The sequence below is a fragment of the Mytilus galloprovincialis genome, chromosome 8 (genome assembly GCF_965363235.1).
Source record: "Mytilus galloprovincialis chromosome 8, xbMytGall1.hap1.1, whole genome shotgun sequence".
Taxonomy (NCBI): Eukaryota; Metazoa; Mollusca; class Bivalvia; order Mytilida; family Mytilidae; genus Mytilus; species Mytilus galloprovincialis.
In genome coordinates, this window is record NC_134845.1 from 15,480,934 (window position 1) to 15,495,021 (window position 14,088).

The 14,088-nt window shown below is 31.9% G+C and overlaps 2 protein-coding genes across 5 annotated transcripts in view; one reads left to right on the forward strand and one right to left on the reverse strand.

The window, feature by feature from the left end:
* LOC143085153 (exocyst complex component 1-like) overlaps positions 1–14,088 on the reverse strand; it is a 60,649-nt gene that overhangs the window by 13,248 nt on the left and 33,313 nt on the right. The window lies entirely within an intron of this gene.
* Positions 832–12,719, forward strand: LOC143085155 (uncharacterized). Its single transcript, XM_076261354.1, has 5 exons — positions 832–922; positions 3,193–3,823; positions 7,012–7,071; positions 10,006–10,069; positions 10,507–12,719. Coding segments are annotated over exons 1-5 (1,572 nt in total). The 5' UTR covers positions 832–920; the 3' UTR covers positions 11,322–12,719.

Genomic DNA, 14,088 nt, shown 5'->3' on the forward strand with positions numbered 1-14,088 from the left:
ATATGTTTTTTCATAACTCAATGGATAGTTTTCATTATAAAACTTATGTACATAAACTTTTTTCTGAAGAAAATTCTTTAATTTATTCATATTTAGAAGAAGTTTACTTTATTTTCGTTGCTTCCTTCCAGGAAGCAAATTCCCCCGACCTTAAAATAAACTATTATCTGAATTAAAAGGTTAAACATGTGCTCAAATTCCGTGCTTTTTTGTCGATTGTTGACAAACAGGTGACAATCGTTAAACTTTGGCTTCAAAACACCTGCAATATTTTCACAACACTGACCGATTGAAAAAAAATTGACGATTATACAAAATTATAAATTCGTGCACAGAAGACTAAGTTACTGATGTTTGCATGGATTGGTTCAAGAATTGGAAGAACATGACTTTTCACCAGTCACTTGTTTCTTATGACTTAAGGCATTTATTTGAACTTTTTGTAGGTAATGACCTGACTTAATTAAGTGGGTTTTGTTTGTTTTAGAGAGGGGAGCTGTTTGTATTGAAGTAGCTATAAATGGTTTGTAGAACTATTGTACAATTAAGTCAATTTATGAAAAAAGAAATCCACACATTATCTTGACATTTCAATAAATTAATAATGTTTTAATTAATAAAATCAGTATACCATATTTGTCTAGCTTTTCACAGATGAATTATAAACAACAGACATGAATTGAATACTAATATAGAAACTGAATAAAAGTAGTAAACATTTAAATGTTGTGGATTTTGAACTTGTTTGAATCTGACATAAATAACTTATCATTTTCTTATGTAAAATTTGTATTGGAAATGATCACATGACTTGTGTTATAAATAGAAAAGGGTATTTCCATTCTACCTTGACATTATCAAAAAGGAAGTTTCATTATTCTTTAAGTTTACAAGACAAAACCATTTATTAAATACATTTCATGTGAGTATACATGTCAATTACCATGATAACACTAAAATATAAAATACACTACTAAATGTTAACATAGATACTGATAAGTTGATCTAAAAAAAAATTACTTTCAGTTTACTACTTCTCCAAAATTTTGGTTGACTATACAGACAATCACTGAATCATGACTGGAGCAGGCTCCCTTAGTTCAACCAGTGGGATCCTCCTTAAAAGTTCTGGATTCGCCACTGTTTTTATGGTTTTCACGGTAAAGGGATTTCAAACAAAAAATAAACAGGATTCCAAACAAAATAAGCACCCACGCCCCCTCCATCTCCTAGTTGGTAATGTCTTTAACATTAATTATTATGTCACAAAAGAAATCAGTAAACAATGTTAAAAAAACATTTAATTCAAATGATAATAAATCTGTTGTTTAGACATTATCTGTATATTTTTATTTAGATATGAATCATAAAAAGTAATTAATGTTTAATGTTATATTTGTAATTCTCATCGGATTTTGTCATATGTGTTGACGTCTTTTCTATTATATTTATGTGTTATGGTAAAGAAAATTAATCACCGCCTTCATTTATCAGATTTGATTTCGTTCAAAGTAATCAGTACGATATTTTACGTTTGAAGTTAGATTCATAACAAACCTGACATAGTTTTATAATATAGTTAATTGCTACCTCAGTTTTATATTAATAAGAATTAAAATGTGCTTTGTTATTTAAATGCAATATCAGTATTTAGTTCAAATATATAATCTTAAATTAATCCTAATTCTATCTTATTCATTCTTATGTGACGTCATTTTTCATTTTTTGATGCTCTGTTTTACTAATTCAAATGACGTCATTTTTTCGTCATTTTTCAGTTTCAAATAGGACGTCACTTGGCGTAGAGGTTTAAACGTATTCGGATGTGTCTACTTTTGTGTTTCAAATGTCTGGTTATGTAAATGTATTTCAGTTGTTTCCTGTAATTAGTTAATACTTCAGCTTTTTCATGTACATTTTTTGAATATTCATTTTATTAAATTTACTGTTTGCAAAAGTATAAATTACTCTAAATTATAGGGATTTTCTGGTAACTTAACAGAAAACCCTTGCCGTTTTTGGCACAACCTTTTTGATCTTTTGGTCCTCGATGCTGTTCAACTTTGTACTCGTTTCGGCTTTCAAACTTTTGTATCTGTGCGTCACACATAGGTCTTGTGTGGACAAAATACACTTCTGGTGTATTAAAATTTTGAACTTGTTGCCTTTTGTTGGCTGTTGTTCGTGTGATTCTTTGTCAATTGTGTTCTCCAATTTATTTATATTGTAGTCCTGTGTTGTCATTTTGATGTTATATTTCACATGGCCATAAAAGTGCGAGGTTTGGCATGCCACAAAACCAGGTTCAACCCACCATTTTTTCCTTTAAAAATGCCCTGTACCAAGTCAGGAATATGGTCATTGTTATATTATAGTTCGTTTCTGTGTGTATTACATTATAACGTTGTGTCGTTTGTTTTCTCTTATTTTTGAGTGTAAATTCACATTGCGATAAGACGTGTCACGGTACTTGTCTATCCCAAATTCATGTATTTGGTTTTGATGTTATATATATATGTTATATTTGTTATTCTCGTGGGATTTTGTCTATGTGTGTTACATTTTAGTGTTATGTCGTTGTTCTCTTATATTTAATGCGTTTCCCTCGGTTTTAGTTTGTTATCCCGATTTTGTTTTTTGTCCATGGATTTATGAGTTTTGAACAGCGGTATACTACTGTTGCCTTTATTAATCCAACATTTGGTTAGTGTTAAAAAAAACATTTAGTGAATTGCTTTATATTTTCATTGGTATCAATTTTCCGGGATATGAGATAATTGGCTATATTGGGGAAACTTAATTTTGAGTTTCATCATTTTTATTTAAAAGATAACTGTTTACATTGATGCCCCTGACTACTTGATTAAGGAGTGGATACAATTTTTTATGTTTCTTCTGTAATGTATGACAACATCATACTATAACAACACTTTGGTTAGAAGAAAAAACTGGCTTTTCAGCGCCATTCTTTTCTCAAGACATAATAGGTGTTTTACGAATAGAAAACATAATTATTGTTTTTGATTGTTCTATGGTTTTGGAAAATAACACACAGTTCAATTGACAGAAACCAGTTGAGACTATAGTAAATGTTCCATTTGAAGTGAAAATACCAAAGTTTACAGTTTTTATCACTATGATAATTTAAAATTGGAGATTGTGTTAAATTGTTCTGTTACATTTATATTACAGGATGGACAGGGATGATAAGAGACGATACTTTATAGTAGGGTCTGTTATAATGGAGGTTGTAACACCATTGTTCAGAACCAGACTTGAAAGAGACTACACTAGTAAAGGACTTACAACTCTACAAGCTTTCCTCAACACGCAACCAGTAATACACATCCTGTTTCATCTACGACACAGAAATGCACGATGCTGTGTTGATGGGCAAAATTGTTATAACCATCCATCATTGCCACTAATTTATTGTCAATGGAAGCGGTTATATACAGAGAAACCTGGCCTTGCCCTTCATGATTGCCACTGCAAGTTCACAGCCAATCCTGTTCAACTAGAAGATCTAGACATCACCTTATCCAGCCTGTTTTTGTTGAACTGCAATAATCTAACACCAGCTGAAGATGCTGCAGTACAGGGCTTACGACAATACAAAAATGACTACCTGAGTCATAATACCACAGGCAGAATATCACAGACAGAATACAACAGCCTTTGGACAGATCTGACAAACTTTGTCCTACAACTTGACCCTAGTAAACAAGATGACTTGATAAGAATAGAGCAAAGACCATTGGATGAGGCCTTGTGTAACAGTTACACCCTTAACCTACTGGACCTCCACAAGAAGCTTGATGAGGTAACTATCAATATGTCTGTTATTGGTAATAAATTTAAAATAACATGTGTCAATAGTGATATAAACAGAATGAGTGGAACAGCTATTTAGATTATGTCAAAGAGAAACATTGTGATTCTCATGCACCTAGATGAGCTGGATTTTTTATATTGCTTACGTTACCTTTTTGATTATACAAGGTGTCCCTCGTCTGTATTAATATGATCATTTAATGTCTCATTACAATGACACGGGAATGTAGGCTGACACAACATGTTAATGTCTAGAATTTTATATTTATTTGATTTATGAAAATAGTAGCTAAATGTATGAAAAATAAATGTTCTCATATCAGGTATTAAAATAAAGAATATGTTTTCTACATCAAATTGCTCAAATTTGACTGACTGTTAAAAAGAAGGCTGTATATGTTTTGTATGGATTATATAAAACAATGAACCAAAGAATAGACTTATTTTGCCACTTCAATGAAAATTTGCAATATATCCTGCAAGGTACTCATCAAAAACCAGTAACATATTACATTTGATGTTTCTAAATATATGATATCTAAATTAAAATATTCAAAGTATTAAAAAGGTTGATTAATGTTAAGTGTAACCAATTCCTAGTGGATTAATTAATAGTTGCATGTGTGTCTTCGATGGCCACTGACTAATATGTCATGCATATTCCGAAAGATTCCTATACATTTGTTTTATAATGTATTTCATTGGGCAACATGATTTATTTTGATATATGATATTCTTTCAAATTATATGCTTCCAAGCTAAGAACAAAAACTGTTGATAGATATAGGAAGATGTGGTGTGAGTGCCAATGTCAGAGACAACTCTACATCCAAAAAACAATTTAAAAAAAAGTAAACCATTACAGGTCAATGCACAGCCTTCAACCAGAGCCTTGGCTCACACCGAACAACAAACTATAAAGGGCCCCAAAATTACTAGTGTAAAACCATTCAAACAGGAAAACCAACGGTCTAATCTATATAAAAAAAACAAGAAACGAGAAACACATATGAACTACATAAACAAACGACAACTACTGTACATCAGATTCCTGACTTAGAACAGGTGCAAACATTTGCAGCGGGATTAAACGTTTTAATGGATCCAAACCTTCTCTCTTTTTCTGAAACAATAGCATAACATCACAACATAGAAAAACACACGATAAAATATCAATTGGCAGGCTTAACTCTTGAAATCAAAAAACGTATATTAATATTGATGTCTATAGTATTTTTGAAAATGAATTAAATAAGAGAGTAGATACGAATGAATAGAAATCAACAGTATTATCGTGAATGAAAAAGAATTTTAGCAATAATTAGTTGCTGTACAGGATAATTGTGCTTTTTTATAAGTTAATAAGTTGAAACAGCTGTTTATTTCCCTGGATAATCAGTGGAATATAGTGTAATAGAGAAACTCAAGACCTAGAGAAGCTCAGTGAAATTTGTATCAAGCAAGGTTTAATGAATACATATAGAATAATACATGGGAAAATCTGTATCGCATGCTGTATCACCACAAGAAACCAATATCAGTCCTATATTTCAACAGAATGAGATTCATGGAATATCCGGTGTTATCATATACTTAGACTAAATAACATATGATTTTTACTGTATGATAATAGCATTAAATTTACGTAAATTCTATATTTTTTTAATTGGTGCTAAGCGGGCTGATATGAAAAGTTTATCACATGCTTCGATTGTTATCACATGCCTTTCCGTAACGTTATAGCATGGCATTCCGGTGATACTCGGCATATTCCGGAAAATACACCTCAATGCTACGTTTTCAGTGAAAAACATTACAGAAGTAAACAATTATTTTGATACTGAAAAGTACATTGTGTAAAATAATACACAAAAAAAATAATTAAAAAACAAACAAATTATTAAATAAATGCATTTTTTTAAAGTTTCAAACATAGATTTAGAAAGTTACTTTGAAAAAGTTGACTTTCCAAACAGTGTTTAATTATGTTTATTGTTGAATTTTTTTTATCGATTCGTCTATTTCAAAATGTTTTTCTTTTCTGTTGAGGCATATGGTAGAAAGATTTCATATCGAATGTACTAAATTTTATGTCTAACGTCCGTGAACTTTTCACTATTTAAACTTCTATTTGGGAACCACGTAAAAGGATCATTATATGAATCTGTTATTTTTCTCCATTGTTGAAGCAAATGATAAAAAGATCATAACATGTAATTTTTCATATCGCATGTATCATCAGCCCTCGGTCAATATCAGCCCTCGAGCCATGCAGCTCTTGGGCTGATATTTTACCTAGGGCTGATAATACATGCGATATGAAAAATGCCATGTAATAATCTGATATTCTTTTAAATCGTCCAAAAATATAAGTAAGAAAAAGGAAATTATAATTTTCCTGTATTTTTCAGCTGACTTTTTTTTTTAAAGACTTCCTTATTAGCTGAATATCCACATTGTAATGTCCCCTATAACCTTATTACATTCTCAATATACTGTTAAGACCATGTATTTAAATAATTTACTAAGTAAACAATACTCACTCACTCAGTTCCATCATTTCAACTACATGTTTTAATTTTTAAAAATCCAAACTATATTTCAAAGTAACAAAATGACTGATTTATATCACACTAGTTGAAATGATAGCACATTTTTTTTTGGTGGGAACAGCAACTGGACGTCAGAGATCAAACATTGACGTCATTCGACTTTATTATGACGTCACGCCAGGTATGCAATACAGGTTTTGCTATGTGATATGGGGTATGCGATACAGGGTAGGTGATACAGACTTGAAACAAAACCCTTTATCAAATATACAAAATTGCTGTATTTTGTACTAAATATATGATAAATATTATTATATTAAAAAAAACAACACTAAAAAAACAAATGAAATTATAAGGATTGCTGAAACATTGAATAAGATCTGTTGGATATTTGACCTGACTTTGTGATGGTTCAATGTTTAAGTTTAGTAGAATAAAGTGAAATAGAATTGCAAATAGATATAAGAAGGTGTGGTATGAGTGCCAATGAAACAACTCTCCTTCCAAGTCACAAATACACCATTATAGGCCAAAGTATGGTATTTAACACAGGGCAAGTATAATTGTCTTTACTGAAAAAAAATAGTTCCAGCTAACATAGTTAATGTTTTTACTTTATTTTCAGATGGATAATTCAATCCAAGGTATAAGATCTGACATACAAGGACAAAATGCTTACATGCAGGTAAATACATTATTACATGCATTACCACTAAGTGTATCTTGCTGACTTTGTATCTTTAAAAAAAACGGGGGTTTAGTAATAGCCAATGAGAAAACTATTAATAAAGACAATAAATTGTCATCACAGACATATGTCTTGCTTTTTTTGTTAATTTCGATAATGCAAATGTTGAAATTAAGATAGCAACACTTTAACATGTAACTTTTGTAAGTTTAGCAAATATTCAAAGTCAATGAACTATGACTGAAGGTACATGGCTAAACAATCTCCATGGGATGATTTGCGCAAATGCTAATACAACTGCATATCAAATACATGTACCATTGAATTATTATATGTAGTTCCCTTTAAACAACCTAAACCCAAACTCATACATGTAAACTAAGCAAAATGTTCAAAGTCAATAAACCATAACTGAGGGGACAGGGTTAAATAATCTCAATGGTAATGAGATATGCTAATGCTAATACAACTGCATACTAAACATCATTTAACTACCAGGAGAGGTTTCCCATAAACCAACAAAATCAAACTAATACATGAAAACTAAGCAAAAGTTTCAAAGTCAGTAGACCATAACTGAAGGGACTGGGCCACATAATCTCCATACTAATTAGATGTGCCAATACTAATATAACTGCATACCAAATATTTTTGACTCACTTAACTAGTGGTTCACCATAAACTACTAAAACTATACCTAATCACAAACTAATACATTGTTGACAAAGACACGGACGCCAACGCCTCCTCTGTCAACAGAAACAGTATACCGATATCTATTTTTTCACTCTGTCAAGTGCGATAAAAAGTCAAAGTTGTGAACAAGTACAGAACTGTTAACAATCACATTTGTAGACTGCACTTTCCCAAACCATGCCTCCTGATATATAATTTTTATAGGTATTTCGTTTTGTTAATTTATATTGGATAGAAAATGAAAATTGCATTTTAATTGGCAAATATCAGACCACTTAAACATTTTTTGCAAGGGATCCTTTCAGTGAAAAGAGTGTGGCAATCTCCTTAGACATGAGAATTTAAGAATGATCATTCCTATTTGGATCAGACAGGGAGGAGCATATTTGTGTACCTCTAGTTAACCAAAAAATTTCTAACATTTCAGTATTTTTTTTCAGAACATTTTAACAACATTGCCAAACTTTCAATGTTTCTACAATCATCAAGTAGCCTTATAGACATTTTATGTTGTTTTTATACGACCGCAAAAATTGAAAATTTTTTGGTTGTATATTGGTATCTCGTTGACGTCGTCATCTGAAGACATTTGGTTTTCGCACTTTAACTTTAGTAAAAGAAAATAGAAATCTATGAAATTTAAACATAAGGTTTATGACAACAAAAGGAAGGTTGGGATTGATTTTGGGTGTTTTTGTCCCAACAGTTTAGAAATTAGGGGCCAAAAAGGGCCCAAATAAGCATTTTTCTTGGTTTTCGCAATATAACTTTAGTATAAGTAAACAGAAATCTATGAAATTTTAACATAAGGTCTATGACAACAAAAGGAAGGTGGAAATGAATTTGGGAGTTTTAGTCCCAACAGTTTAGGAATTAGGGGCCAAAAACAGGTCCCAAATAAGCATTTTTCTTGGTTTTTGCACAATAACTTTAGTATAAAGTAATAGAAATCTATGAAATTTTAACACAAGGTTTATGACCACAAAAGGAAGGTTTAGATTGATTTTGGGAGATTTGGTCCCAATGAATTAGGGGCCAAAAGGGTCAAAAATTTAACTTTGTTTGATTTCATCAAAAACTGAATTATTGGGGTTCTTTGATATGCCAAATTTAACCGTGTATTCAGATTCTTAATTTTTGGTCCTGTTTCCAAATTGGTCTACATTAAGGTCCAAAGGGTCCAAAATTAAGCTTAGCTTGATTTTAACAAAAATTGAATTCTTGGGGTTCTTTGATATGCTGAATCCAAACATGTACTTAGATTTTTTATTATGAGCCCAGTTTTCAAGTTGGTCCAAATAGGGGTCCAAAATTATTGTATTAAGTATTGTGCAATAGCAAGAAATTTTTAATTGCACAGTATTCCGGAATAGCAAGAAATCTTCAATTTCACAGTATTGTGCGATAGAAAGAAATTTTCAATTGCACAGTATTTCACAATAGCAAGAAATCTTCAATTGCACAGTATTGTGCAATAGCAAGAAATCTTCAATTACACAGTATTGCGTAATAGCAAGAAACATCTAATTGCACAATATTGCGCAATAGCAAGAAATTTTCAATTGCACAGTTTTGCGCAATAGCAAGAAATATTCAATTGCACAGTATTGTCCCACTTTCAAATTGGTCTACATTATAAGATCCAAAGGGTCAAAAATTAAACTTTATTGATTTCAACAAAAATTGAATATATGGGGTTATTCAATATGCTGAATCTGACCATGTATCTAGATTTTTAATATTTGGGCCCGGTTATTAAATTGGTCCACATTGAGGTCTAAAGGGTCTAGAATTGAACATTATTTGATTTCATCAAAAATTGAATTCTTGGGGTTCTATGATATGCTGAATCTAACCATGTATTTAGATTTTTGATATTGGACCATAATAGGTAAATGTCTATTTTAAAAATTTTAAGTTTTTAAGTTTAAGTTCTTAGACCACATCCATTCTGTGTCAGAAACCTATGTTGTGTCAACTATTTAATCACAATTCAAATTCCGAGCTGTATTAAGCTTAAATGTTGTGTCCATACTTGCCCCAACTGTTCAGGGTTCGACCTCTGCGGTCGTATAAAGCTGCACCCTGCGGAGCATCTGGTTATTATATCCAATAGTATCTTTAAATCACATAAATCACAATACAATGTAAAAGCTGCATTGACTCCACTGATATATTTTGTTTTGCACAGTTGGTATATGAACAAATCTAAGTTACTTATTTATCACATTACAGGAGATACTTCTGTACATCAGAAAAGGAGGGTGCTCTTGCCAATGTGGAAACTCTGAGCAACAAAGTATGTATAAATATATTGGTAATTATATGATAGATTTTTTCACAATGAACAATGTGTATTAATATTACAATTTGTTTTTTTGTCAAATATGTCCAGTACTATATTGAACTAAATATATTACTTGGACTTAAAGGATATTTGAATTCTTGTTATGATGTGAGCCTATATGTTATACATCTATATGATAGTATTCCTCCTCGTCTTTATTAACTGATCCTTTATATTACACAAATGAAAATTGAAAAAAGTCTAATGAACATTCATCCTAAAACTGCTTTTTTGTGGTATTGATTGAAAATTCTTAATACAAAATTATTGTTTTTATTTGTTGCAAATGATTATGATCTGTTGCTGTTAATTTCTTTAGATGATCATATTTCAGATGTTTGTATAAATCAAAATACAACAATAAACAATGTGTGGTTTCTATCTTTCAGACAAAGACCACACAAACAATAAACAATACACACTAGGACAAGATGTTTTCAAATTTCATCATCAGATCAACCAGACAGCAGAAATTGGTAACAAACTTGTAACAAATATGGTGATGATGGATGATGGTAGACTGGTGATGTGTTTACCTAGGCAGATGAGACTATTGATCTATAACACAGATGGATCACAGGTAGACAGTATAGATGTACAGGGTAAACCATTGTTTGTTACAGCAGTCAACAACTTTACAGTAGCTTTTATAATGAGGGATAGTGTGTGTATAGGGATGTATGACATACACAATAAACTCAAACTTAAATCAATATCAGTACCTGGAATGTGGTGGGGGAGTGGGGACATTACAACTATAAACAACAAGCTAGTTGTACGTGGTTACAGCAGCCTACTGATCATAGATCATCAGACAGGAGAGGTGGTACAGACAATACAGACTGACTGTGATCCTTGGGCGGTACATGGTTCTGGTGAAAAAATATTCTACTGTGAAAAGAACCTTAGTCTCTACAACAACAACAATAAGCTGTACTGGTACAGTTATACTGATGACAGACATCACACCCTAACATTACCAGCACGTCCCTGTAGTATGACTACACTACAAGATAACAGTCTATATGTGATGTGTAATGATGGATCAGTACAACATGTGTCATCTGATGGTAAACAGTATAAACCTGTTACAACAAAGGGACTTCAAAAACAGAAAAATATAGTATACAATAAAATGCAAAGACAACTGGTTACAATGAATATGAACCAAAACATAATGAATGTCTTCTGTGCGCTTTCTTAAAGAAACTTTCACAGTGTGTTGTACTACTTTTGGGACAAATTATATCAACATTATAGAAAACTTCATCGGCTCTAACTCAAAATATGGACAATTTTATGTTTAGGGCGTCTTGAAATCTTTTGACAGCTTCCGAAGTGCTAATTTTCAACCTTTTTCAGCTGGACCAAATCACTACTTTCCTTTAAAATTCTGGACCCAAATTTTTTTACAGTGTAATTTCACCCCCATACTTGCAATTTGAGGCAATAAACATGGAGAAATAAATTTGGAAGGGGTATAAAAATTAATGGCAAGTAACCCACTGTCAACACTAGGGACTATATTTGTGAACAACGAAAAACAAGGGACGACAATTGTGGTCTCGGACCTGATGTATTATGCTCATCATTTAAAAAAATCCATATTAAGGATGTACCTAGGGGAAATTAAATATTACTAAAAATTTCAAATTGATACTATAAGCTAGAAGAGCATAATTAGTTAATTAAATATAAGGATCAAAATTAGTTAAAAATTGAAAGCTCCTTTTTGAGATATTTAATTTTTGGTGGAAGAAGACTTTAAGTCTTCTGAAGGCCTATGGTGCCAGCTGTAAACTTAACAACTTCCGATTCTTGACACCAATTTTTACACATGATTAAGCATCTGAATCATTTAATTTGTAAATTAGGATTGAAAACAATCACTATTGTAAATATATACCCTTTTATTTATGTAAATTATTAGATTTTATCTCATCTACATGAACATTATTTTTTCTTGAAACAGGATGTTTTTAATGTAAATATTTGTAGTACGCATGCGTGAATTTGGTATTGGGTTGAAGTTGCCCTGTTTACATGTTCGCCCTTGGTCTGTTCGTCCTGAGTTCTTTCGCCCATATAGTACGTTCACCCTGTGTTCACTCTCTTTACTCTTATCAACGACGTTTTATAATACGTCCTTGCATTTATTAAAAAATATCAATATTAAAGGGTATTGTTAAAAAACCTCTAAAACACGAATTTGTGAAAATCATCACAAAAATATGATCGTTCCTTATTTTGTTCCCAAGGTAAAACAATTGTGTTCAGCCAATCAAATTCAATGATTCTCATGATCAAATTAATAAGCCAATCAAAATGTTTTCTCTGAAGATTATTCTAACATGCTAGATTTTGAACTTGTTTTGTTTTCATCTAGTTGTAAAATCGTGAACATGGCACTGCCACAGGTGAATTTTCATCTGCAAGGAGCTTCTTACACAGCTTAAGGATAACAGCATGACTGATTGACAAAATTCAATGATGCAGTACTACCATAAGGATAATGAATAGTAGTTTTTTCACTAATTTATTGACATAATACTTGTTGTAACATATATTATTTTTGTATTCAATTAAATCATTTAAAGCACAATGTACTATTCTTTTTTTCACAAAGACCAACAAACAGGTCTTACTTTGCTGTACATTATTGCTGTTTACAGTTTATCTCTATCTATAATAATATTCAAGATAATAACAAAAAACGTCAAAATTTTCTTAAAATTACCAATTATGGGGCAGCAACCGGTTGTCGGATCCATCTGAAAATTTCAGGGCAGATAGATCTTGACATGATAAACAATTTCACTCCGTCAGATTTGCTCTAAATGCTTTGATTTTTGAGTTATAAGTCAAAAACTGCATTTTACCCCTATGTCCTATATTTAGCCGTGGCAGCCATCTTGGTTGGATGGCCTGGTCACTGGACACATTTTTTAAACTACATACCCCAAAGATGATTGTGGCCAAGTTTGGATTAATTTAGCCCAGTAGTTTCAGAGGAGAAGATTTTTGTAAAAGATTACTAAGATTTACGAAAAATGGTTAAAAATTGACTATAAAGGGCAATAACTCCTTAAGGGGTCAACTGACCATTTCGGTCATGTTGACTTATTTGTAAAATTTACTTTGCTGAACATTATTGCTGTTTACAGTTTATCTCTATCTATAATAATATTCAAGATAATAACAAAAAACAGCAAAATTTCCATAAAATTACCAATTCAGGGGCAGCAACCCATCAACGGGTTGTCCGATTCATCTGAAAATTTCTGGGCAGATAGATCTTGACCTGATTAACAATTTAACCCCATGTCAGATTTGCTCTAAATGCTTTGGTTTTTGAGTTATAAGCCAAAAACTGCATTTTACCCCTATGTTCTATTTTTAGCCATGGCGGCCATCTTGGTTGGTTGGCGGGGTCACCGGACACATTTTTTAAACTAGATACCCCAATGATGATTGTGGCCAAGTTTGATTAAATTTGGCTTAGTAGTTTCAGAGGAGAAGATTTTTGTAAAAGTTAACGACGACGGACGACAGACGCCGGACGCAAAGTGATGGGAAAAGCTCACTTGGCCCTTCGGGCCAGGTGAGCTAATAATAACCAAAAACAGCAAAATTTCCTTAAAATTACTAATTCAGGGGCAGCAACCCAACAACGGGTTATCCGATTCATCTGAAAATTTTAGGGCAGATAGATCTTCACCTGTTTAACAATTCTACCCCATGTCAGATTTGCTCTAAATGCTTTGGTTTTTCAGTTATAAGCCAAAAACTGCATTTTACCCCTATGTTCTATTTTTAGCCATGGCGGCCATCTTGGTTTGTTGGCCGGGTCACTGGACATATTTTTTAAACTACATACCCCAAAGATGATTGTGGCCAAGTTTGGATTAATTTGGCCAAGTAGTTTCAGAGGAGAAGATTTTTGTAAAAGATTACTAAGATTTACGAAAAAT